This window comes from Lissotriton helveticus, chromosome 3_1, assembly GCF_964261635.1.
Source record: "Lissotriton helveticus chromosome 3_1, aLisHel1.1, whole genome shotgun sequence".
Lineage (NCBI taxonomy): Eukaryota > Metazoa > Chordata > Amphibia > Caudata > Salamandridae > Lissotriton > Lissotriton helveticus.
This window is the reverse complement of record NC_136061.1, coordinates 768,639,736-768,665,823: the sequence shown is the minus strand read 5'-3', so window position 1 is coordinate 768,665,823 and position 26,088 is coordinate 768,639,736. Positions and strand designations below refer to the sequence as shown.

General features: G+C 44.4%; 1 protein-coding gene across 2 annotated transcripts in view; it reads right to left on the bottom strand.

Annotated features, from left to right (window-relative positions):
- Positions 1-26,088, bottom strand: part of DENND2B (DENN domain containing 2B) — a 1,120,876-nt gene that overhangs the window by 585,777 nt on the left and 509,011 nt on the right. For both annotated transcript variants that reach the window (XM_078680987.1, XM_078680986.1), the window contains one exon: positions 21,856-21,960. In XM_078680987.1, coding sequence (XP_078537113.1) covers positions 21,856-21,935 — 80 coding nt within the window. In that variant the 5' untranslated portion in view covers positions 21,936-21,960. The remainder of the gene's footprint in view (positions 1-21,855; positions 21,961-26,088) is intronic.

The following is a 26,088-nucleotide window of genomic DNA, read 5'->3' as shown; positions in this document are numbered from 1 at the left end:
TTTGGTAATCGCAAATTGCGAGTGTTTCCCATTTATTCCTATGGGCCGAGACAAATGGGAAGGAATTCCTCATTAGTGAATCGTAATTTGCGATTCACTAATAGGAAATGTGTAAGAATCACACTTTATTTAGCGATTCTTACATGTATAGGGAACTGCGAGTCCTTGATAGCGATTCCTTAAAAATCGCTATTAAGGAATCACAATTCCTTACATTGATGCATGTGATCCTAAGTGATTCGCCCATAATCACAGGATGCTGAGCCAACACCGAGACTGAACCTGGTTTCCCAGCTCCGAAGTCGAAAGCTCTGGCCATTACGCCACACCCTCCCCCCACTTTCATGGTTAGTAGTTGGTTCTGTTTTGGGCATAACTAACAGGAGAAATGAGCTGGTGCAAGCCGCTGAGTTAACTACCCTTGACCCCAGACACCACAATGATTGCTGCATTACCACTCCCTGGTCCACATAAGGACCCTTCGCCTGCCACCACTGCTGATTCACATGCAACGCAGGACCCACCGCCTGCACAGAAACCACCACCACACCCACCCTGAAGACCACTAACACTCCAGAACTGTTCCAGTGCATCCTGCTCAACACCCGGTCCCTCAGTAATCACGCCACAGAACTCTGGGACACCATCACCACCTTCACCCCTGACGTGATCTTCATTACTGAGACCTGGCTCAACCCCTCGACATCACCTCCGCAACACTAGATGGCTACAAGATGATTCATTGTGACCGCACCAAAAAACACAGAGTAGGCATCGGCATAATCCACAAGGAAACAATCCAATGCACTGCCACTGAAGACTGCACCACACCAATCATGGAACATCTGAACTTCCAACTCCGAACCGACTCCAACACGACTATTAGAGACACCCTCGCATTCAAACCCCCAGGACCACGACCTGCATTCTGCTATGCCATTTCTGAATTCATTGCCCCGCTATGTGAATTCAAGCTAATGGCTGGCTGTATTAATTACCGATGCCTTTTTGTGGTGTTCACTAGAATGGTCTTTTCTCAAGAGAGCATCTGTAAAGTCATAGTTTACCAACGCATTTTATTTGTTTCTGTTTTTTAGAAGTGTAGCGGGTTGGCTTGCATTGAGAAAATGTGGGGACTTTACATTGATCCTCTTATTATTAGCAGGCCTTCATGCCCATGGGTTGCATAAGTGATAACTTATGATGCTTCTTGTGGTGTGTACCATATCATGGTATAGTCTTGATTCTGTCAAAAGTGTTTTTGTGTTACTCAAAGGCTTCTTACATTTTGCATGTATTTATAAATCATGGGCATGAAATAATATTTCCTCTGGTAATGTTTTATAAAGGTGACAAACTTCCCAACATCAGTAAGTTCCAGGGTTTGTTGCTTTTGCAAAACGCTGGAGGCAGGTTGAATTTCCCACACAAAAAGTGTTCATAGGAGAATTTCCATTGTAAATTAGGTTTAACTAATCTTTTGGTCATTAAAGTCATTCGTGTTTTACCGATTACTTTTCTTTAAAGTTTGCAATGTTGGGGCGTGGCTTGACTGCCGAGCGGAATGGCTGCCTGAAAGCGCAGCTCCGCCGATCGGGTGAATAAATCCGCCATTTATCCGTTCTCCTCCGACTCTGGGGCTCGGGTCTGAGGTCCCGGACAGGCGCGGAACGATCCGCTACATCTGGCAGTGCCTGCTTGAGCTGCGCCCAACGTTTCACTACACATCGCCCCCCTCGTCTGCTGGCGCTGAGAGGCCTGCGGCATCGTGCGAGGCCGGGGACTTGCGCAGAGACTGGCCGACCGGAAGTGGTAGGCGACCCGGCGTAGCGCTTGCTGACTGTGCAGCTGTGGCCGAAGACTGAGACCCTGATTGCGCCCACTGCTCTTGGCCGCCTGATGTCGGCGGCGGAAGGCGGAGACAGCCGCTAGCGCCGGTGTGTTGACCGCTGGCGTGAAGGCGCCTGACTAGCGAGGGGAAGCCGCCGGACACCGAGTGCGGCGCGACCTGTGAGCCCGGGACGCAAGGCGGGGCGGAGACGCTCTGGCGGAGGTAAGGAGCTGGTGATCTGCCGGGTGTGTGTCACCCCGCTGCGCGGACCGGGATTCTGCTGTCTGAGGCGCCTTCGGCCCCCTTCTCCGTGTGAACTCCCTGGTGGGGCGCTGATTGAGAGCGGAGGTGTGCACGCCACCATTTTGTCCCCGTGGATGGACCGCGCCTCTGGCAGTGGGCGCCGACGGTGAATTGCTCCCTGCATGTGGATCATTGCTACACTGAATGGACGTCTGCGCTGCGGGGCCTTGCGGCTGAAAGACTTTCCACACTTCTGCCCCCACTAGTTGACTAAATCCGCTGACTGTGGCACTGAGTCACCTTGCTGAGTATTGATTTTAGCGTTTGCTGCGCTGGGCCCACGTGAGGACGCCGCTGTCCGTCCGTTAGGCGCCGAGTGGCGAGGGGCTCCCCGCGGACCCGTGGCCCGTCACAGCCATGGGCAAACCAGACACCCGGCAGCCCAAGATAATGTTTGATAGATCGGCGAAGAAAACACAGGGCCAGGAACCACTGGATCAGGAGCCTTCGGGGGCGGCCCAGCCAGCGATGCCGGATGATGACGTCAAGGCAATGTTTCAAGACTTGAAAACGAGCCTGAAAGGCATAGATGACAAAATGGACGCACTGGCTGCACGGATGGACGGAATGTCCAGGAGAATGGACAAACAAGACGGGGTCATTGGGGTGCTGGAAACACGCGTGACGGACACGGAGGAATGTCAGTCAGACCTGGATAAGAAATTACGTGGTATGGACAAAATACTCTACCTGATCCAAATGAAGAATGAGGATTTGGAAGCGAGGTCCAGAAGGAACAACGTGCGTGTCACAGGCGTTGCAGAAACGACGGACATTGCGAATATGGAACGATATGTGGAGCAAATGATGAAAGACCTGTTTGGGGAACATCTCTCCCCCATGTTTCTGGTGGAGAGGGCACACCGCTCACTAGGCCCGGTGCCCAAGCCCGGAGCTGCGCCTAGAACAATCCTTGCACGTGTGCTGAACTATAGAGACAGGGACACAATCCTGAGGCTGGCACGCAATATTGCGGATTTGCAGTACAAGGGAAATCACATTGCCATGTATCCGGATTTCACTCTTCAGGTGCAAAATGCGCGTCGGGAATTTTTGCCCGCTAAGAAAGTATTCCAGCAAACAGGCACGAAATACTCTCTGATTTACCCGGCCAAACTGAGGGTGCAAGGTCCGAGTAAACCCACATTTTTCACGGACGCAAAAGCGGCATTAAAATATGCCAACCAGCTCGCTAGAGACCGGAAGGGGCGATCGGAGGCTGACAACCAAAGGGACACTGACCAGCTAAGTGATATTGAATAATGTCCTGTGTTGTTGGGTGCGCTGCCACTGGGGCTTGTATGTTAGTGGGGAGGATGAGGCACGGTAACGCAACCAGATGGGGCACTCACTGCTTAACTGTAATATACTGTGTTCATTAATGCGTGCTCCAGTTAGCGCTTTTTGGATCATTGGTGCTTTACATGGTCCGGGGCTCGGTGGGCCCTGTAGCGTACAGAGTCGGGATGCGCTCGATCGCCCTGTCAAGAGTACAGGATTAGTAGGCATATACCTGCGCACCCCAAGGGATGTCTCCCAATTCTTGTTTTGAGCATTCAATGCTGATGTTATTTGGTTCTGTTGGGCTGTTACGGGGAGGGGTGAATGCACGACCTAATTGGGGGGTTGGAGCGGGTGGGGAGGGTGGATTGAGGGTTCGTTTTGCTGTGTTGGTTCCATTACGCTGTGAGAAATCTGTGTTGAATACGTCACTAAAAATCTCCTTTACTGTGGTCGTTTGCAATTGTGTGAAGTACTGGGAATGGCTCCTGTCGAGGCCGTCTACTCAAAGGCTCATGAGGTTGGGGCTTCAAAGCTGTATACTCACTGTCACACACTTCTTCTCTGTCCGCTTGTCCATTGATGCGTCGAAATCGTGATGGCCCCTGTAGCTAGCTCAGAGACTGCAGTGCCCGATAGCTCGACGGGCCGCCCCGAGTTGCAGTCCATCACATGCTTGTCCTGGAATGTCCGTGGTATGAATGACAGGCGGAAGGCGAGAATGGTGCATACCTATTTGCTGAGGAAACATATTGATATTTGCATGCTGCAGGAAACACATCTAGATTCCAGGGATGCCTCAACTAAAACACACGCGCTGGGGGGGAAGTGGTGCATGCCCCGTACTCGAGTTATGCAAGAGGGGTGGCGATTTTGGTCCGCAGGGGCCTGCATTGGGTGACACATCAGGTGCTGAGGGATGGAGAAGGGAGATACATCTTGATATTGGGAACGCTGTGCGGAATGAAGACGCTGCTTGTGAATGTATATGGCCCGAATGATGACAATCCCGACTTTTATGAGAATCTGTGGGAGAAAATGCGTCCATTTAGCGATGCTGCGATCCTATGGTCAGGTGATTTCAATGTGGTGCTATCTGACACACTAGATCGCCAGGGTGCTGCCCGCGAGCACCACCCGAAGGCAGCTGAGGCATTAAGGGGCATTATCATGGAGGCATCCCTGGTGGACTCCTGGAGGCAACTGAACCCCCACACGCGGGCGGGTACTTGCATGTCGGCTCATAGGGCCGCTTGGTCGAGGCTAGATTACTGGCTTCTCTCCAGGGATATACATACTTCGGTCTTGACTGCATTACACTTCCCCAGATCGCTGTCGGACCACGCACCCGTGAGTGTTTCGCTGGCCACCCCCGCCCAATATGCCCAGCCGTTCAGCTGGCGTTTCCCGTCACAAGCCTTACTTGATCAGGTATTCAAGGAAGAGCTACGAGAGAAACTAGAAGATTTCTTTGAATTAAATGAGGGAACCGTGGATTCGCCTGGCATGCTTTGGGAAGCCTGTAAGGTAGTAACTAGGGGGCATTGCATGGCCCTGAAAACGGGTATACTCCGATCCATCAGGTCCACATTGAATGCTCTAGAGCGGGAATTGGCAGCTCTTGAGGTTGAGATGGTTGGGTCGCCCACTGCCGGGAGCAGAGCGGCGTTCAGGGCTAAATTGACGCAGTATCAGGAGGAAGCTGATAGGGAGGTGAAGTACTTGCATAAATACGCTCAGGCCCGGAGATACGGTGAGGGCGATCGTCCTGGCAGGACGCTGGCCGCGATGCTTAGTAAGCCCAGAGGTACGGACTGTATTTTGGAACTGGTCACTGAGGCTGGCGAGGAAGTCAGGACTCCTGACGATATCTTACACACTATGGCCGACTACTACGAGAACCTATACACCTCCAAGATACATCCAACAGATGGGATGATAGCGGAATACCTAGACACTGTTGCACTGGCATGGTTCAACAACGGTGCACGGGAATATATGGACTTGCCATTGACACAAGACGACATACGTAGGACAATAGCTGCCATGCCTTCTGGCAAGGCACCAGGACCCGATGGCCTACCGGCGTCCTTCTACAAGGAATACGCTGACATCGTTGTCCCGAGGTTACATAGGATGTACATGGAGGCAATCGACACTGGGTGTCTTCCCCCCACGCTCCGTGAGGCCATGATAATAACACTCCTAAAGCCGAATAAAGATCCTACGAATCCGGATTCCTACAGGCCACTCTCGTTGATCAACCTAGACGCTAAAATTTATGCTAAACTGCTGGCAGAACGACTGACACCGATGCTACCCCAGATAGCGCTCTCTGATCAGTCTGGATTTGTGGCGGGCAGGTCTACCTCGCACAACTTGCGCACACTATTTGGATTGCTCCACTACCTCGACCCCGGGGTCCAAGCCACTGCCGCCTTGCTGGATGCCACCAAGGCATTTGACTCCCTCGAATGGAAGTTCCTACAAGCTCTGTTCGTTAGGATGGGCTTCAGTAAATTATTTATACAGAAAATAGGCATCCTCTACAACTGTCCTATGGCACGAGTGGAGGTCAACGGCAAGGTCTCGCAACCTATACACATCACTAGAGGGACTAGGCAGGGCTGCCCACTGTCGCCGTTGCTGTTCGCCATTGCAACGGAACCGCTGGCGGCGAGACTCAGGCAACACCACACTCAGCGGAGTATTGGCTTCACTTCCAGGGGACTGTTGGTGTCCCTATATGCGGACGACATGACAATCTTTATGCGAAACCCGGCGGACAATTTTGATCCCCTCATGAGGGAACTAGTACGTTATGGGGGTTTGACCGGCATTACAATAAATTGGGCCAAATCCTCGATGCTACCATTAACAGATGGAACGGCGGAATGTTCTACTGAGTTTCCAATCACCTGGGTAGTGGAGGACGTGACCTATTTAGGTGTCCGCATAAGCCGCACGATCCAAGAATTATGGCTCCTGAACTATGGCATGGCAATGGACTGGCTCGAGACTAAGGTGAAAAGATGGGTCACTTTGCCGCTATCGATGACAGGCCGCATAGCCATAACCAAAATGGTTGTGCTGCCTAAGTTTCTGTACCTGTTTGCGAATATACCCCTGCCACTGACCCTACCATTTTTCAAACGAGTGCGATCTGCGCTTTTGGATCTGGTATGGGCGGGAAAGCAACCGAGGGTACAATGGAAGGTATTGACGCTTCCTTTTCGGCAAGGTGGACTGGCGGCCCCGGACATTGAGTTGTATGCATACTGCGCTCAGGCCCAGTATCTGCATTTCTGGCAACACCCGATCCCATATCAGCCCCATGTGGCGATTGAGAAGGACGTTTCGGCACCCATTCCTCTGAACACAACAGTCTACCAAACTTATAAACGTACGCCGGAGGATGTAAACACCGTGGAGACGGTTCGGTGGGCGTGGCGAAACATAGCAAAACGGGCGAACATCGCTGAACTTTACGCGCCATCTATGCCGCTGGGCGGAAACCCCTTACTGGGCCCTCTGCAGGACCCGGCGATAACCGAGAGAGCGCGCAACTGCGGGCTCCTGGTCGCTAGTGACCTATACCCAGACGACACGTTTCTGGCGCTGGGCGACATGTGTGCCTCGGACAAGCCGACAGCAACTGAACTGCTCCTTTATTATCAACTTAGAGCAGCCTGCAAGGCACGGTACCCGATGTTCCCAGCGGCTCCGCCCTCGCTCTTAGCGCTAGAAGAGGTGCTGGCGAACAAGTCCCCGAATAAGCTGATTACTAGGATCTATAGGACAACGCAAAACACAGCGCCATGGACAAAGCCAGGGTCGAAAGTGCAGTGGGAAACGGACATGGGACTACCCATTACGGATAAACAATGGACGTTCTGCTGCAGCCAATTGGAACACCTATCGCCCAACTATAGGCTGCGACTTATACATTTTAATTTTCTGCACAGAACTTATCGCACGCCTGCGCAGCTCTTCAAAATGGGGTTGCTGTCTGAGTCACAGTGCTGGTGCTGTGGTGCTGCGGATGCGACCTTCTTCCACATTACGTGGACGTGTCCTCCAGTGCAGCGCTACTGGATAGAAGTGTGTGAGAAGCTGGGGCGAATATTGGAGGAACAGTTGCCTCCTGATCCATTGGTGGCTCTGCTGGGACTGGTGGCTGGTATACCCCGAGCCTCACGAAAATTGGCGGCTATGTTGCTCCTCCTGGCAAAGAGACAGATCGCACTACATTGGAAACAAAAGACTGCTCCAGAGGTGAAGGGCTGGATTAATTCTGCCCTGTATTGTCGGGATCAGTTAACTACGTATGGGGAACTCCTGCCGCTCAGATCTAGACCTACTGATATTTGGCAGCCATTGACGGCTTGGTTGAATGTTGGAGACGAGGAGGGTTAGTGAGGAATGGGTGATGGACTTGCAATGCTCTGTTAGACTGTAGCTGACTCGTGGGAAATTGCTTGCTATGTTACGGTGCTTGTGTGCTGAGACCTGACTGGTGAGCTGCTCGTAGGGGCATAATTGCTTGTGTGGAAATGACTGCGCCTTGCCCGGTGACATGGCTCTGGTCCCCCCCCCCCCCCCGACTTCTCGGTCCTGCCCCCTCCCTCATTGTGGCCTCCCAGATATGCTTCACTGACAACGACTAGACAATGCGCATATGATGTGACCAGATGTACCACAGCACGGAACTCTGTTGATTTCGTTTCACATGTTTGTTCTCCAGGTTTTTCTTATCTCATTTATAATACACGAAGGCATATTGGAAGTCATGTACGAATATGTATGAAAATTGTCTGAACAATGTGCTCAGATGGATCACACAGATGCTGCCTGCCTCCGGGTTGTTGGCTGAATAGCGGTGTACTGACTTGTACGTTTGAATAAAAGTCTTTAACCCAAAAAAAAAAAAAAAAAAAAATGTTTGCAATGTTAAAAAAAAAGAATTTTGTTCGAAACACATCAGTACTAAATTTAAAGACACATGTGCTTCAGAAACCCACAACATAAATGGTTTAAATGCGGAGTATGGCTAAAATGCATGAAATAGTGGGACGCAGTTTGTTAAGACTGTGGATTTCTCCACTTATTAAACAATATATGGAAAGAAAGAATTTTTCTTATATTGGAGTGTTCTCATTGGCGGATGGCGAGCGGACACGCAAATTATATATATGAAAAAAGCGCGCAAACAATATATAAAAAATAATAAAGTTACTGTGCACGAACACAACGTCCTCCAGTCCTGAACTCTTCTTTGGAACTGGAACCGGAAGCAGCATCTCCCGCGGCCAATCGTAGGACTGCTCTCACCACCCTGAAACGGCCCTAGGATAGGTGGGAGCAGCCTCACTCGGCGCACCACAGCATTCTGGAGGCTTTGGCTTGCTCTAACCCAGCTGGGTTAGAGCTGTTTAAAGTGTGCATGTGTGACTGGCCGTCGCACGACGGCTGGCCAAAAAGATATGAGCACTTTAAACAGTGCTTTGCCAGCCCGCCCTCCTCCCTGCTGAGAGACATGCTGCTGTCACTCAGCAGCGCCCTTGCTCCCATCCTGACACTCTGTTTGAGACAGGGCATGAAAAATAAAATGGTAAAGAACAGTGCTTAATTTGTGCCGGTGCTTTCAGGTGCTCAGCACCAGCACTTAATTGCCAGCACCCGGGCTTATGACTGTCTGTCTATGGTAGTGGTGTCTGCCAATTTAGGTACGAGCACAACAGCTTCTGTTTATTATTTCAATTTACATTTCCAATTATTAGTATTTGCCTCGAAAACCATTCTTATAGCTATGGGGGCCTGTAATAGTATGCATTGTCACACTTTTAAGAGTGTGATGATTAGTAGTCTGTTGGTGCTGTCATTGGCAGTGCTGCCAGGGGCAACGGATGGTGGAAGCTCTAGTGTCCACCTGTCGAGGGCCCCGGCACTACGTTTTTCACACATTAAGCACTGGTAAAGAATGTCCATTTTATTTTTTATCTCTGGGGCTTTGAGGGGTGGCAGGTTTGAGTGGGGTGACGCTCCTGTGCTCCAACGGAGTCGCCACACCTGAGTGTCCTATCAAAACTTGGTCACTAATGGCTGCAGCCTTCCTGTGTCTGCTTTCCGCATACACATGTATAAAATTGCTCAAAAGCAGCATCTCTGAACACTACAGAAAGTTACTTTAATAGTCACTGCAGAAATGTTCTTATATACAGTTTCTTGGCAGTGACAACTTTAGAATAAACCACATACCAGAGCTTTCCAGTAATGTTACAGTCTCTCGACGGGTTATTTTGCATTCACACTTTGCTTCGTGAACATGACATTTAGGATAAGGACAACATTATTTAAAAGGTCCAAGCCCTGTCCAAAATGTCAAGACAACCATTTATCATCACCCTCAACGAGAGAGGTTACTCTTGGGTCCAGTCTTTAAGCCTTTAAGCTCGACCTCTCCTCTTTGCAGCCCCCTCAAATGTGTCACTGCTCAGAGCGCAGCAGTTTTCCATACATGGAAATATGTAAAAATAAAAAAATAAAAAATGCTGCACCACTGTCCCTCCCTTAAGAGTCCTGAAAAATGTTAGCATGTGAAATCTGATCTCAGATGAAATGGATCCTGGAAGGATTCCAGGTCATGAGATGTTTCACCATGGAACCTTTCATGGGGAAAAATCCTGTTTGGATTAAACATCTGTTATGTCTTAATGACATTTTGCATAGCTCATTACCTCAGGCCCTAAACCAATCATGTACGGCAATGCGTTTTTTTACATTACATCGCTGCACCAATATATTTTCTCAAGTGGGAATGAGAGGTTTCCTTTTGATGTACAGTGATAGCAGGCGGCAGGCATCTACTTTCAGTGATGGTCTGTCTGTCCAGCTCCTTCTTGCTTTTAGTCCTATTGTTTTGCCAAGTGTGTGAGCAAATCTGAACATTCTTTCACCAGACAGCATCTTTCCATGCAGAAGGGCATCTCTGGTGGCAGCATGTTGGCACTGGGTGTAGCAGGAAAGATCTTCCCACTTCAAAACCGAGCAGTGGATATCTGTTCCTGTCCCTTAATTCCTCACTTCGCAGGTCCTTCCCGGTTCACATTGTCAGACGGCCTTCTGAGTTGATCCTTACCTCGCCTGTCTCTTCTCACATTAGCCTTTACCAATTACAGACACTTGGCTTCGCCAAACTCCATTGGTTTCCACCATCAGGACTCTTTACCTATGGAAAGATTTGCGAGTTTTGATCATATATCAGCTCCTATTATTTCCAATACTCTCTGTAACCAAATGTTTATCGATAAGTCCTAATATTTAATCATTAGATCACATGATCTAAAATGCACTAACATTCCATACAGGGGAAATTTAAACAATTTCGTGATGTGTTAGCATACATACCTAGCTTTGACATTTCAGGATATAGGATGAGCTGTGTGAAAACGCTGAGGCCGATACACAAATCTAAAAATTACAGACAGGGATTTCCATCTGGACGTGATTTTCGGACTTTCTGGGATTCAGAAACAGTCTCAAAAGTATTTTCCGGAAAGAGGAAACCTGTGGCAAGCGCATGTTTGCAGGCAAACTTATGGGAAAGTTATATGACATTCCCAGGTGGAATGCTGCTGTGTAGAGTTTTCTCCATAGTGGTGAATTTGGTCATAGGCAGTGGCGGACGGCACGCATCTGGGTGGTGGAGGGGAGGCAGGAGTGGGAGGAACAGGTGTCTTTTAAAAAAAAGAAAAGAGCTTACCTTCTCGCCGCTTCCTCGCGGCGTCTTCTCCTGGTAGTCCCTTGCTCGGGCTGGAACAGGTAGCACACCCAGGCTCCCAGTCAGCCAATCAGCACTGTGATTGGTCTTAGAGCTGTGCTTCAGCTCTAAGACGCTGACCGGAAGGCTGGGCATGTTCTCCACGAAAGCTATAACTCCAGCCTGAGTGGAGAACATGCAAAGTGCGCATGAATGTTTGGCTGGCCAGAGACGGCCGGCCAAACATTCATGTGCACTTACAGTGTGCTCACCACTCCCTCTGCTCCTGTCGTGAGGCAGCCCCACCCGCAAAGCTGCTGGACATCAGGACAAAATAAAATGATAAAAAGGCAAGTTATTATCATACTATTTTTCCTTCTTTGCTAAAAAGCAGTGGGGCAACGCTCCTCCGCCTTAGCGGAGGAGCCGCCACTGGTCATAGGGTCTCCTGTGCAAACACTCTTTTTTTCTCCATGGGGGAGGGGCTAACATTTTTCCCATGGAGAAACCCCTACACCCTCACCAAATCCATCCAGCCCCCCCCCCCCGTTCTCTCCCCCTCCTCCCCCCCCGACCTCAGTCCGAAAGGAATTAATGCAATCCCTTGTTTGGAGTAAGAACCTACCATTTCTAGGTGAGTTGAAATGGGAATGAGATGAATTTGTGAATGCCCACGAACTTCGAATGCTAACGCGCTTTTCAATGCCCGTTTTTCCATCCCTTGAGTAGAATTTAGGGTTCGGAGAACTCCGTAGACCTGGCGGAGGTCTCTGCATATGTAAATGGCCTTAAATCGGTCAGCAATCCCTTAAGTAATTCCCATCAGGTTTAAACAAAATACATTTCATTTGGTCATACACTTTTATATCCGACCACATTTACCACTGTGCATGGGGCCCACGGTTGGGTATTTTATAAGCCGGTGTAAAGATGTACGTAGTTTAAGAAAGATGAGCAGTGGCTCGGCACCTGTGTGGAAAATACTGATAACTTAAAAGAAAAAGGCTAATTTCACTTCTGGCGCATGAGTCAAAGGCTCTTAAAAGAGATGAAAACAAGAGAGTTTGGACAGGAGGGAGGAAGCACCATAAATTAAAGGGCTAGTATATTTATGTTTGTACAGCTGTAAAAGCCTACGAATGCAGAATTATGAAAGGGGAATACACATATATTGGTGAAGCACCTGCAGCAAGTGAGTCCTGTCAGGAAAAAATGAGGGCGGGACAACAGCATTATCTGTAGTAAAAGATGAAAGGGCCACCCACAAAGACAGTACAAAATGTGAAAACACAAATGCAGCAGTCTTGCTGCTTTATACAAGACTTTTTATACATTAGAAAACACATAAAACAAAATCAATAGCTGTAGGGTGCTGAAAAAACTGAATAATATAAAAAACGGCAGTGTGCGTAAATGAATTAAAAGATATATTGACGCTGAACTATCTCGAATAGCAAGAGAACAAAGCAGGTTTTACTTCTCTAGTTACAATTGTACAGGTGTCCATGGCAGGGCCACTAATAAGTGGTTCTGCACTTAAATCAGTAGGAGGGACGCGGAGGCACCTCACAGTGCCACAGGCGAAGATATGTACCAAGGGAAAAAAACTCAAAGCAATCACCTTTTGTGCATCAAAGTGAACCTTCTGTTTTTTGTGTTGTATTTCTTTACTGATAACAACTATGCAGCAGATGCACAGTATAGACCAGAGTACATATTTGCGATGGTTAGAGAGGGAAGCAGCAGGGTAGGAGTGAAATTGCATAATGCTAGTAATACTGATAACAACTACGAATTATACATCGCACTTATCATATGTTGGCGGACCGACATACTCAATGGGAAAAATAAAACAACAAAAAAATTGGACCATCTGCCAAAATTCTGTTATGATGCTTACTTATTATTACCCAATAGAAATAGGAGAGCCTCATTAAAACTTCACGCATGGTTCCCCTGCTTCATGTCAACATGTAATGATGTATTTAACCGCCCTACTAAATATAGTTATAATAGCTGTCTTCCACACTGGCACTTACCAAGCATTACTATCTGGGGCCATTTTACAGAGAGTGCCTCACGGTCACAATAGGTATTTGCTTATTCTTGTACACCTTGTGGCACTTGGGTATAATGGAAGGGACTGCAGATGCTTGTGCAGCCCCTTCTATGATACTAAAGTGTCTTGGGCGCTTGGGGCCCACTCTGTAACATGGACTGGGTGATCCAATGGACAATTTTCACTGCCCATCACCGCCAGGTTAAACCTGGTGGTAAAGAGCACTGAAAACAGCAACATTTGCCCATACTATGAGAGAAAAGTCCCATGGTACGGGGGTCATTCGTTTTTTGATTTTCATACACAAAATCACGCTGATGATTTTGGTTTTGAAAAAAAAAAAGTACAGAAGTTTAGTCAGAAACTTTTATGATAATTATTTTTTTAATTCTTCCTGTAGGTTATTGATAACTAATGCTAGCTTCCCTGAGTTCTTGTAACATTTCTGACTTTGATTTCTTTAACTTTTTAGGCGCGATTATGGTCTCTTAAGTTTTCAACAATTTAGGACCATATTTATCAAAGTTTTGCATTACCCCTGCAGAGTAATGCAAGGACCACACAAAACCTAAATGCGATTAACTGAGCCGCGCAAAGCTACCTGAGTGGCACTGGGGTTCTTGGACAACTGGGAGTAACGCAAGGCAGCTCAAATCCAATGGATGGAGCGTGGGTGTTCTCACACATCCACCCATGGATTTTGGAGCATTACCAGACTTCCCATGAGTGATAGATCTGGGAATGCATCAAAATGCTACGCCCTTCCCAGGCGACGTATAATGAGAAGAAATATCTTTATTTCTCTTCGATGTTTCCACTTTCTTTGTGTGCAGCAGTGTGGGGTTCGGATAAATGTGAAAGAATACAAATTGTGGAGAATAAGTTTGTTAAGCGTTTGTTATGCGTGCCATTGAGTACATCTAATATATTTTGCCATGAGGAAGTTGGTATTGAGTTTATAAATGATATCATTCATGTTGCCCCACTGATATTATGGGCAAAGGTTTGGCAATCAGAAAATTTGAAATTAACAAAAGATATAATCCAAGATTGTCAAAAACTTGATTATTATACCCAAATCCCGTGGCTACGATATGTTAAAGAGACCTTCTTTAAGATAGGTCTAGGAAACATGTATACAAACCCAGAACTACTTGGCAGGGATACCAAGGAGACTATTAAGAAAGCCTTTAAATCTAGTTTGGGTTCTTTTAGGACAAATGACCATCTACTGAGCGTACAAGAAAAACCAGCTCGCCAGTTCTATTTGTCATATATTATGAACACACAATGGCGCTTTTATTTAACAAGATTTCGCCTTGGTACGCTACATTTTTTGTTTGCTTTCCCTAAACAGGGGGGATGGTGGGAAAAGCTACCCAACTGCCCCTGTAACAATAAGGTTTCGCAAAATACTCTCCATCTCTTGTTTTTTTGTACCTTGTATAAAGTTCCAAGAAATGTTTTTCTTAAACCTTTATTGGCATCATTTCATACACGTTATTACAAAGAAGCGTATGATTGTTTGTTGTCCCTATCAACTGTACATATTTGTAATGCCGTCTTAAATTTCATCAGATCAGCTATGGTGATTAGAAACAGATATTAATGATATTCGGACTTTTCAGAAAAGTATGTAAATATGTATAATGTTTGACTAATCTTATGTGATTTTATAAATTTTTTGTCATGTATACTTTTATGGTTTCTATATGAAATCGAAATAAAGTTTTGAAAATTGAATTGAATTGTGTGCAGCACACACAGAAAGAGGACAAAGCCTCAAAGGATTGTTTTTGTCCATTCCTACACAAAAACAATCCTGCCTGCAAGCAGGCATTCTTGCACCATTGTGCAAGGGTGCCTGAATTGGTGCTAGGCAGCCAATAGTGCGCCAGAGCAAGGAGAGAGCAATAGTGCACTACATCTTATAAGATATGACGCATTCCTCTTTTTCACTTTCATGCAAGGTATCTTGCTGTGTTGCTTTGCGTGCAAAAATTCCTTAATATGGCCCTTACATTTCAGTCATAGCCTTCCCATAACATGCATTAGAATAATACTTTGTATATTTCCAGTGCATGTTTTCACTGTTTATACGCTCTTGACTGTAAATATTTCCTTTGTAAGTCAATAGTAGTTTTCCTTTCTGAAATTTGATGTATGTGGCTCTTTCCAAAATTACATCTGTGGGTTTTAGAATTATGTATTAATTATATGTTGTAAATACCTATGCTTAAGTAGCATTAATATTTAAATATGTATTGTATTTTATTATAATTTCTAATTAAAGTTGTAATGATGTCTGTTGAGGGGTTCTACAGGTGCTTCATTTTTTTCTGTTCAAAGAAATAACATTTGTTAGCGTTAGGTGTTCGAAAACTAATGTTACATTTCTTAGGCTTTATTTTGTATTAGTTTGTAAACTAGATAGTGGTTTGATTTGGTTAGTGCTAAATTACATTTACTTACTTTTTAACTTGCGTTATCGAGATTGTTTTTTAGAAAATATGATATTCTTATTTTCTTCCTTTTTGGATTTACTCCATTGCAGTTTGCTATTTCAAAGAAATATAAACAGGAAGATTTATATAATGTTTTTGGTTTAAGTTAAAAGTTTGGTGGTTGGTATTATTTAGTTTATATTACTGACTTTTCAAAATGGTTTTTTTTGTAGTTAGATTTTTCATTTCTGCTGTGTAGAGTCCAGTGCTGTGTTGCTTTCTTGAAGTGTAGGTCATTTTGGTATAACTTATTGCATGTTTCTGTGCCCTTTTTTAGGTTTCGACCTGGCGAAAGCACTGCCAAGCAGTGCTCCGCCCAGGGCGAAATCTTATGTCTTACACTGTGTGCTTTAGTTCAGCCTCTCTCTTCCATTGGCTAGCTCCATAAATGGAGGCTAGCCATTGGAAGAGAGAACTGTCCGTCATTTCCCGAGGCGATTGGTGGGCGTTCCCGCCGATTCTTTCCCTCTCCACAACGTCATGAAGACGTGGCCACTGTGGACGTGTACTTTTTTTTTTTTTTACCACCGATGTTTGTGTTCATCGTCCGTCTTGTCCCTGTCCCGCTGGCTGTTTCCTGATCACCCTCCCGCTGTCTGTGTACCTGCCCGCCCCCCTCCCGCTGTCCATGAGCCTGCCCCCTCCCTCCCGCTGTCCGTGAGCCTGCCCGCCCCCCTCCCGCTGTCCGTTAGCCTGCCCACCCCTTCCCGCTGTCCGTGTGCCTGCCCGCCCCCCTCCCGCTGTCCGTGTGCCTCCCGCTGTGCTCACATATATGTAAATATATTCTCCGCCTGACAGCAGTTATTTAAATTCCCATAGGAAAAAAAACCTGCAAGCGATACATGTGCACAGGGCGACGCTTGAAAAGATCACACGCTGATCTACCTGTACGAAAAAAATCAATCAACCATCAAACGTTTGGCAGTAAATATTTTTAACCGCCCACTCAATTTTTCACTGGCCCCTGGAACGCATTATTGTGTCCTGGTAGCTGGCGGGTCATCCTCTGAAAGGGACCGAGAGTCTGTACGAAGGGACTGTCGTCGGTAACCCATGTATATCCTGATTTAACGACCCATTGCGGTATTCGGGCAGCGATGTTAAGCGCCTAGAAAAGAGCCAACGCCGTTAATTTGTTGATAATTTGTGGAAAGAGGGTTAAATGGAAATGTCTGTGAATGAATTCATTTTACTCTGGAATCTCATCTGCATTCACCGGCAGAGATGATGCGCCTAGAAGGCGCCCCTCCCCCACGGCTTTGTGTGATGGTCAGGACTCAGGAGGTGGCGTGGTGGAGAACACACCCTACGCCACTTGGGGCTGCCGAGGCGTCTCCCTGCATCAGGACCTGAATGTATGGCACGGCAGTCGTAACGAGCTCTGGCAGCCCCGGAGATGATAGATTCATATCTTCCCATCCCGGATACACGCCCCTCCAGGCGCCGAGAGGCAGTGCGCAGGGCAGGCAGCGCACTGCTTGAAGAGGCACCATGCTTACCTCTCGCACAGGGCCCTGCCCTCAGTCTCCCCATGTACGAGGGGCAGTGCAGCGCTGGAATTCAGAGCCCTGTCTGCACTGTGCCATTTCACCGCATGCAGTGTAGGGGAGCCCCGACCCTCAGAGGCCTGTCTGCACTATGCCTTGCATGGCATGCAGCAGTGCAGTGCTGCCCCCAATCCTTCAAAGCTGTCTTCATTGTGCCCTTCCCTGGCATACAGTGCAGCGCAGAAAGGCCCACTGCCCGTCCCTCAGAGCACTGTCTGAATTGTGCTATTTACAGCATGCAGTGCGGTTCAGTACGGATTCTCCTCAGCATGCCCTGCAGTGCACACTGCCCCGGCCTGCGTTGTTCCGGTGCACACCATTTCGACAGTGCTGAAATTCCCCCAAGCCCCCTGCATGCCAGTGTATAAACCCCCGTGTTCGTGTTGTGCAGTGCATTGCTGCAGTGACGCATCTCCACAACGAGCTTCGCATGCCTTCTGTCTGGGTGCAGCACACATCCATGCGGCGCCGCTCCCAGTCATGCTGGGCTTGGCCTGCAGCGCGGGCCTCCTGCATCACCCTGCTTGCATTTCCCTAGTACACTTAATGCAGTCATGCAGTGCGGGCCTCTCTCCTGCATCACCCTGCCTGCATTTCCCTAACACACTTAATGCAGTGCGGGCCTTCCTCCTGCATCACCCTGCCTGCATTTCCCTAACACACTTAATGCAGCCATGCAGTGCGGGACCCCCTCTCTTAAGGGTCTGTCACGTCCCCTCAAAGAGCATGCAGTGCTCTGCAGTGCTCGGGCCCTGTCCCGGGTCCCAGGCAGCGGCCCGGGGCCTGCGCTCTGTTTTCCTCAGGCGCTGCCAATAGCTCTAACTTCTCCAAAGGCGAAACCGTTGCATTGTAAATGCTTGTTATAGTGGTTGTTTAATTAGTATAATGCTTGTGTTGAATAGTTTGTTTTTTAATTTCATTGGCTGTTTTGTTAGCTTTAATCACTGTTTATGTGTTACACACACACACACACACACACACACACACACACACACACACACACACACACACACACACACACACACACACACACACACACACACACACACACACACACACACACACACACACACACACACACACACACACACACACACACACACACACACACACACACACACACACACACACACACACACACACACACACACACACACACACACACACACACACACACACACAAAATATATATATATATATATATATATATATATATATACAAACATCCAATCTTCATAAGAAGGAAAGTCGCACACCAAATCCACCATGCGTATTTATTCAGGAGCAGGGAAGAACAAGGAACAGCGTGTTTCAGCCGAAATGGCCTTTGTCAAGTTCAACATTTCCACTAACACCCGCACCATTTATACACGTCATCATAGAAATGGTAAATAGACTGCATAGCATCATACCATTAGAATCAAAACAACTCATGATATTAATTCCTCAATGCGATGTTCCTTGTTCTTCACTGCTCCTGAATAAATACTCGTGGTGGATTTGGTGTGCCGCTTTCCTTCTTATGAAGATTGGATGTTTGCTAATATACTGGTGGTTTATGTCGCCACGGCCAGCACCGGATTAGAATTGGCGGGAAACTGGATCACATATTTTAGAATTAATGTTGTTTTAAGGTCAGTTTTTCGGTTTATGTATTTAAATTTTATTTTGGTGTATTTTTTATAATACTTAAAAAATATTAATTTCGTGTTTATATGATAAATAATTAATATATAGTTTAATTTGTTTGATATTTTATAGTGTTTTAAATTAGTAAATCAGTACATTTAATTTATAGTTATTTTAATTTATTCAGGTAATTATATTTTGGTTGTTCAAAAGTAACTTTGCCCTATTTGTGTAGAGTTGCATGCATTTAATGCGGTTACAATAATGTGACCGTCTTTATTTTCAATTCCAATATTTGGGTATTTTAAATATTTTTATTGGTGATATTTTTGTGGTTGGAAATTTGTATTTGTTTTGCTTATGTATAGGATTGCAATATTTTTTGCTAACATTATGGTGTTTTGATATTATTTTTCAAAATATTTATAATTTTTCTCTATATATTTTTCTCAATATTCTGTTATACAACCACGCCAAGGCAGTCTCTCTACTCTTCAGATGCCAAACCCATCTGTGTCTCTAGATTTAAAAGATCTAGAAAGGGAATGAGATCCTTGGGTCTAGGCCACCGCTCACTAGTTCCCAGAAGATTTCCAAAATCTTAAATCTGTTTTTGAGAAGGCACTGAAAATGTGGCATTTCAAAACCATTTTGCAGTCAGAGCCTCCTGCCCCTTTTCCTGGTTCCCTTAGCACCTGAACTTTTGGCCATCAGTCTTTCTTTATAAAACTGTCATTCATTCGTTCACAGTGTGATTCACCATCAATTTCAAAGCAGAGCTTTTGTTCATTTATACCAGTTGCGTTGGAGGTGCATAGTTTGGCTTAGTAGACTTTAGGCAATACTTATTACACTAAGGTATGAGTCCTACAATGCTTCTATTCTTCCTTCCACCCTTTTCTCCATTGGTCTCTCCGTCACTACACTTCCTTAGTTTTTTTCTTACCCTTCAAAGCTGCCCTGTTGCATGAGTAGGACAACTCTGTCTCTCGTTCCTACTTATTGTTTCCATTTGTACATCCTTCCCTCTAATAGCTATCACTACCTCATTTTACTTCTCCTACCATTTCTAAACTGAAATCTGTAAACTGAACTCCCCTTCTCCCCATTCACTTCCCACACCCACCCTCCACAACACAATTATTGTCTTTCTTCTTTGTATGTATGATGTTCTACCAATCTTTATATTTTCACCCTTCCACTATTGAGGTGTGCTGTTTCCCTGCTTCCTCTACCCACTCCTCCCCACCCTCTATCTTCTTCCCCACTGGCAAATTTTCCCCGTCTCCTTCTGCTTGTTGTCACTTAGCAATTTTCAGTTCGAATCAGACCTTCTGCTCATCTGCCTCGTCTCTCCTATATATGGCTTCTTGCTTTAGAACATATGAAAAAATGCCCCTTCATCTTATGTTAGCCTTTTATCATTTTGACTTGTATTCTTCTCATCATTGTTCTCCCACCTATTCATTAGTTCTCACAATATGCCTTTAACTGTGTCATCCTAGTTTTATGTAAACTTTCCACTTCTTGTTGCCCACTGTTTCATTACTCATTGGACTTCATTTTGATTACATGTGTTTGGTCTTCAGATGTATCTGTTGTCTTCCATCCACCCAACTATTTTCTTTCTCTAGTGCTATAATCCACTTGCTCACTAAATTCTGCATCTTGAACACTGTTGATTCACCCCCTCCATCATGTACCCCATCTTACTAAATACATTTTCTATGCAGGCCTCCAAAGTATGTAACACATGACCAATGGATATTCACTCCCATATCTTAATTTTTCCAACCTCTAAAAAACACACCTACTTTAAGGAATGCTCACAGGCAACGCTTTCTCATTAGCATCATATTACTAATTTTTTTCTGTCACCTTCTTATTGTACTATTTTTTTGTACTATTTGTATCAGGTTAGCATTTGACCTGTGGAATTTTAATCATATGTAAAGCAATTAGGGCAATAAATACATACTTAGCGTTTATTACTGGTTCGATCAACTAGGAGTATACTATAAGCCACACAAGCAATCAAGACATTCTAGGGGTTATGTTGAGTTTGGTAGACATCCTCCAAAATTGGAGCTGTCCTACATCTGCTAAACTCTAAATATCCATTCCTATCTTTGCTCATCAGAATATGTCAGTAGTTTTGAATGGGATATTTCAACTTTGTTATTTAAAAAATACCTATGGGTAGCTGTTTGGCATATAAGGCAATAGCTTATGCTCCATAGACTGCATATGTGTCACAGGCTGCACTGCACTTACTGGCACCATCTAAATAATACAACATAAAACCAACAGTGGCATAAACAATAAACCAAGCAAACAGGAGAAGTAAATTAACTGAATTACAGGCTGTTTTCTCAATGGTTCCTAACTGAATAAAACAGTATCTGTCTTGATCAGTTTTGTTTTAGTTTGTTGATGGTCTTTGTCCGTGAGTAGAGGATTTATTTTCATTTATCTCCAAGAATAACAGACAAACTTGCAAAATGACCCAGTTAGAGAAATAGCCAATCACAGAAGAGAAATGGCCTCTTGCTTGCAAAAACAAAGGTTTGATGCTCTTTGTACTTTTTTCACACCTGACGCAACATGTTCTAAGATAGCAGGAGACGGTAAGGTGGACAACCCACACTCCAGAATTCAGAGGCTAGTGCACTGATTGGCAGCTTTGGAACAGCTAATGGACAGCAGAAATTGAAATAATGATATAGTAGAATAAGTTTCCTGGATGTCCTGGACATGGCAGGGAGGATCTTTTGTGTTTGCGTTGCTAATTCCTGCTTTGTTCAGAAAGGACAAAGACTGCTCAAATTCTAATGACCGTAAATTAAATGAAGACCAACCATACCTAGCTTTAAAGAAGAATGTTCTATCAAACTGATTGACGCACAATATCAAAGTAAGCAAAAAGATGTGTGCTCTCTTACCGTGCCAAATTTTCACGGGGTACTTTACTCCCTCCGGCTCTCTGAGTGACGCTGGAGTTCTTGTTGGCAGTCATGGTCATTTCTGCAATCAATGATCCAAGATACCTGCAAGCAAACATTCAGTGTTGGATTAACTTCAGACTAAAAGAACAGGCACATTCTCAGCATGCACTTAAGTGTAAATGGCAGATGTTACAATTTCTATATTTTTTTTGATTTGCCTTTTCATTTAATTTTGTTTTATCAACTAACTCAACTTGTAAATAAATTACAGATAGCGCCAATACCCTTGTCATGAGAACCTTAGCCTTTTTCTTTATTCTCGCTGAATTGCAACTTCTTTTTTGATAATATTATAATGCAAAAAGATTAAGGCAACAGGGAGAACATCCTGGAAACACCAGACAATCCCAACAGAGGCTGGCGATGCTCTCAAAGGTCAGCAGGTGCCTTTTTTTTAAATAACAGAAATACCTACAGTAATAATAAACTCCCTCAGTTGGTTAAAGACATTGCACCACATTCAACTCTTCCACTACTTTGTACACTCAAACATTTAGCTTATAAGAAGATGTTCACACCTGAGGTCTGATAGGACCTGCAAATATTGACTTCAGTGGTTGTTTTGGAGGTAAGCTGAGGCCAAACTGAATTTCAAAACTGGTAATGAGAAAGGCTTATTATGATTCTTAAATAAGTATAGTGAGTGGATGATATGTACGTAGAAGAACCCATCGTTTTCACATACAGCATCTATCCCTTCCGTTATCGGAGCCAAAGAACATTTCTGAGGTTGCTGGTAGTGCTCATGGACAAATATTTTCCTCATCAGACTCTGACTCCGTGCAAGAGAGAGAAAACCAGTAAATGGGGTAAGGAAGAAGAGAAAAACAGCTTAAACATGTGAAAAGTGCTTGAGATTAAAGCATACCTATCTCAGACCGCGATGTACTTACATGGAAGACTCAGACTGATACCGGTTTTCTGCAGACGACACAATTGTCCAGTACACCAAAATTAACAAATCTGGATAATTTGATTATAATTAATCTAAGTACATCTCCTAAACCCTTCTTCAAAAACAACCAACTCTAACAAAACATTCTACATAACGTCAGATCCCACGTTACCAGCAAATTGGGTTACTTATTAAATTGACAAAAGCTGATCTTAGATGCATCACCACTTTTTGGCTCACCAATTTTTCTCAAAACATTATAGACATCTAAATCTTCCAAATCTTCACTGAAAACATCTCAGAATATATTTTTGACACTTAAATGCATTTGACTAATACAATTTACTGGGGAGATTTTAACATTGACTGGGGTAACCTTTCCCACAATGAAAACCTGTCCTTCGGACGGGTTCCCTTGCCCATGCGATGGACGATGTAACCAGAGCACTGTGCACATTATGTTGTTTTGTGACTTTCATTCTGGTTTTAGAAGTTATTACTTAAAACCACTTCTGCTTGCATATGGCAATGGTTCGCATCTTGCTGCAATAAAATATTTGTCTAATCCTAATGATGCCAGGGTCTGTTTCAATGTGGTACTTTTTATTATTAATGCACTTAATATACGTAAAAGTATAACTGTTCCAACATAGCGCTGAGCTCTTGATGATTTGACAAAACTTTATTACTTTTTTAAATTGACATTTTATGTGTTCTTATGATGTTATTAACTTTGACCCCATGTTGTTTAACAAGTGTCATTCGACATGTTGTCTGATATTAATAATTTGTAATGCAATTTGTTTTTATTCATACTTTTGTGGTTGTTTCATACAAACCAAATAAAGGTATTTAAATTGACTGGGGTAACCCAAACCCCAGATTCCTTTGGGACTTATTTAACATCATTAAAACGTTTAATGTGATTCAAATCATATCTTGGCCAATGCAAATTAAGGGCATAATCCTAGACCTCATAATATCATCTCCTCCTTTCTTCCAAAAGAAGTTCATTGGTCGTATAATTTCCCTGATCTCTTTGACATTCTGTTCAGGATAAAACTGATATATGGTATAGAATCCAGAGACAGAAAAGTGATAAGAAAATATAGAAACATTACTCTAGAAGCATGGACAACCTTTCATACTCCACAACTTGACACCCTAAACTTTCACACCATCATAACACATCCCTAAATAATTGCATGAAAACATTAGAAACTTTGTAGGTTAAATCTTTTTGGGTGGCCAATAGGGAAAATACTTTAGAAACTTTCCTGATAAGCCATGGTTCAACGAAAAGCTCCATAAACTAGAAAAGAACTGGAAAATTGGACAAATCCCCCGGATATAAATCGAAATTGAAAACAGCTGGAAAAACATACATATCCGAAATACAGAATGAAAAAGCAGCGTGGATTCAAAAAAACAAATTGCACTCTCGCAGATCCTGGTGAAAACTGTATTCAAATTCGTCCTAAACCTAAGGTCAACAACAAGATCTGTTTTGAGGAAATCAGAAGTAAACTCTCTTCATCCAATTATGCAAAAACTACCTAGTTACCCATAACAAACAACACATCGAGCTTATACAAAATATGATGGATGTCCTGCACTAGTCTGCAAGAAGTGCAATTTCCTTTTCACAATATTTGTAAAATCTATTAAATTGTTAGCCTGTGCGAGTCGATAAAAAGTACAGTCCATCACATTTTCCATCAAATCTTTTAAGTCCTGAGAACTAATGAGTCTATACACTGTATGAGAAACGTGCCCCTCTTAGTTCAGTTCTTGTGCTTCCTGATAGATAGGTTGAGAGGAGTCTACCTTTTCGAACTAGAAGATCGAACAAGAGTAATTAAACTATTGCAGCCAATATTCTACTTTGGTGACCTGTACCTGCTAAAATAATTAAAGGCAATTACAAACCTCTAGCACCATATTGCTCTCTCTCTGGTAAACATGTCATAATAACAAGGCTACTACACAAAGACCGTCAAGATCGGACAAAACTCACCAATACTACAAAAGCCAATGCCGATCCAGAAATCACTGACAACTGTTGACCAATTACCAATTACCATAGTTAGGCAAAGCCTTTAGGAAACGCGTGGCCTCCCAACTAAACAAATACATTGAAAACCTTTTTCTTTCACAATCAAGGATTTAAAGCAGTACATAGTTCAGAAAGTCTTGGTTGATATCCTGCAATACTAGACAATGGAGATAAATGCCTGTTAATCCAACCAGGCTTGTCGACTACTTTTGACATAGTCAAATATGAAACTCTCTTAAATATGCTAGAGAACAGAATGGCAGTAACACAGGAAGTACTTAATTGGTTCAAATCTTTTCAGGTTGGCCACCCCAACTTAGAAAACTGTGTAGCATGCATATCTAACATACAAAAGGCTACTTGCGAGGGTCCCACAAGGATTCATACTTTCAATAATTCTTTTTAACCTAAGCTTGCAACCTGTTGTTCAACTCATGGAAAACTTGAATACCATACCGTACCAATATACATATGCAAAACGATATCAAAACTTTTAAAAGAGGCTTGGATTTAATATTGAATTGGGCATCAGAAAACACCTTGAAACTCAATCCTAAGGAAACTAAATGTAAACTAATATTCTGAAATCAAACCAAAAAATTGTCTTGGGCCTGTTTTAAATGTTGGCGGAAAGGGTACTCTGTCGCAATGGTGAGGGAGTACCCATTCCACCAAACCTGTAGGTCAATCTACCACTTTTGTGTTGGACAGACCTTCAGTATGCAGACATTGGAGACTACTCTGTCTCTGCCACCTTGACACACACCTCTGATGGCCCGAAACAGTAAGGGCCATCTGAAGTGTGGCCATGTGTACGCCTGCCCGATGTAGAATGTGCCGACATTCTCAGTTCCAGTCACCGCCACCTTCATTATCTTCTTTTAATTTTCAAAAAGATAATACTACTTTAGAATTTTATTTGTAAAAATAAAAAAAAAATTAAAAAGTAAAAAAGTTTGATCGATTGTTCTGGCATGTTGATTGAGCCACCCATAAAATGTACAATGCATTTCCAAGAACGGCTCCGATGGCAATTCCTGGAAATGCAGAGATGTCCGCTGGGGCAGCGGACATCTCTAAATATGGTAAAGTAGTCTGCCATGGTGATGGTAATTACTCAGGCTGAGAATATATAAATTAGTGCCTCAGTCTTAATTTGCTTAAAGACTGCGTCCATCTTATCTCACCACACAGGTCAAATCACTTCTCTTCATTATCA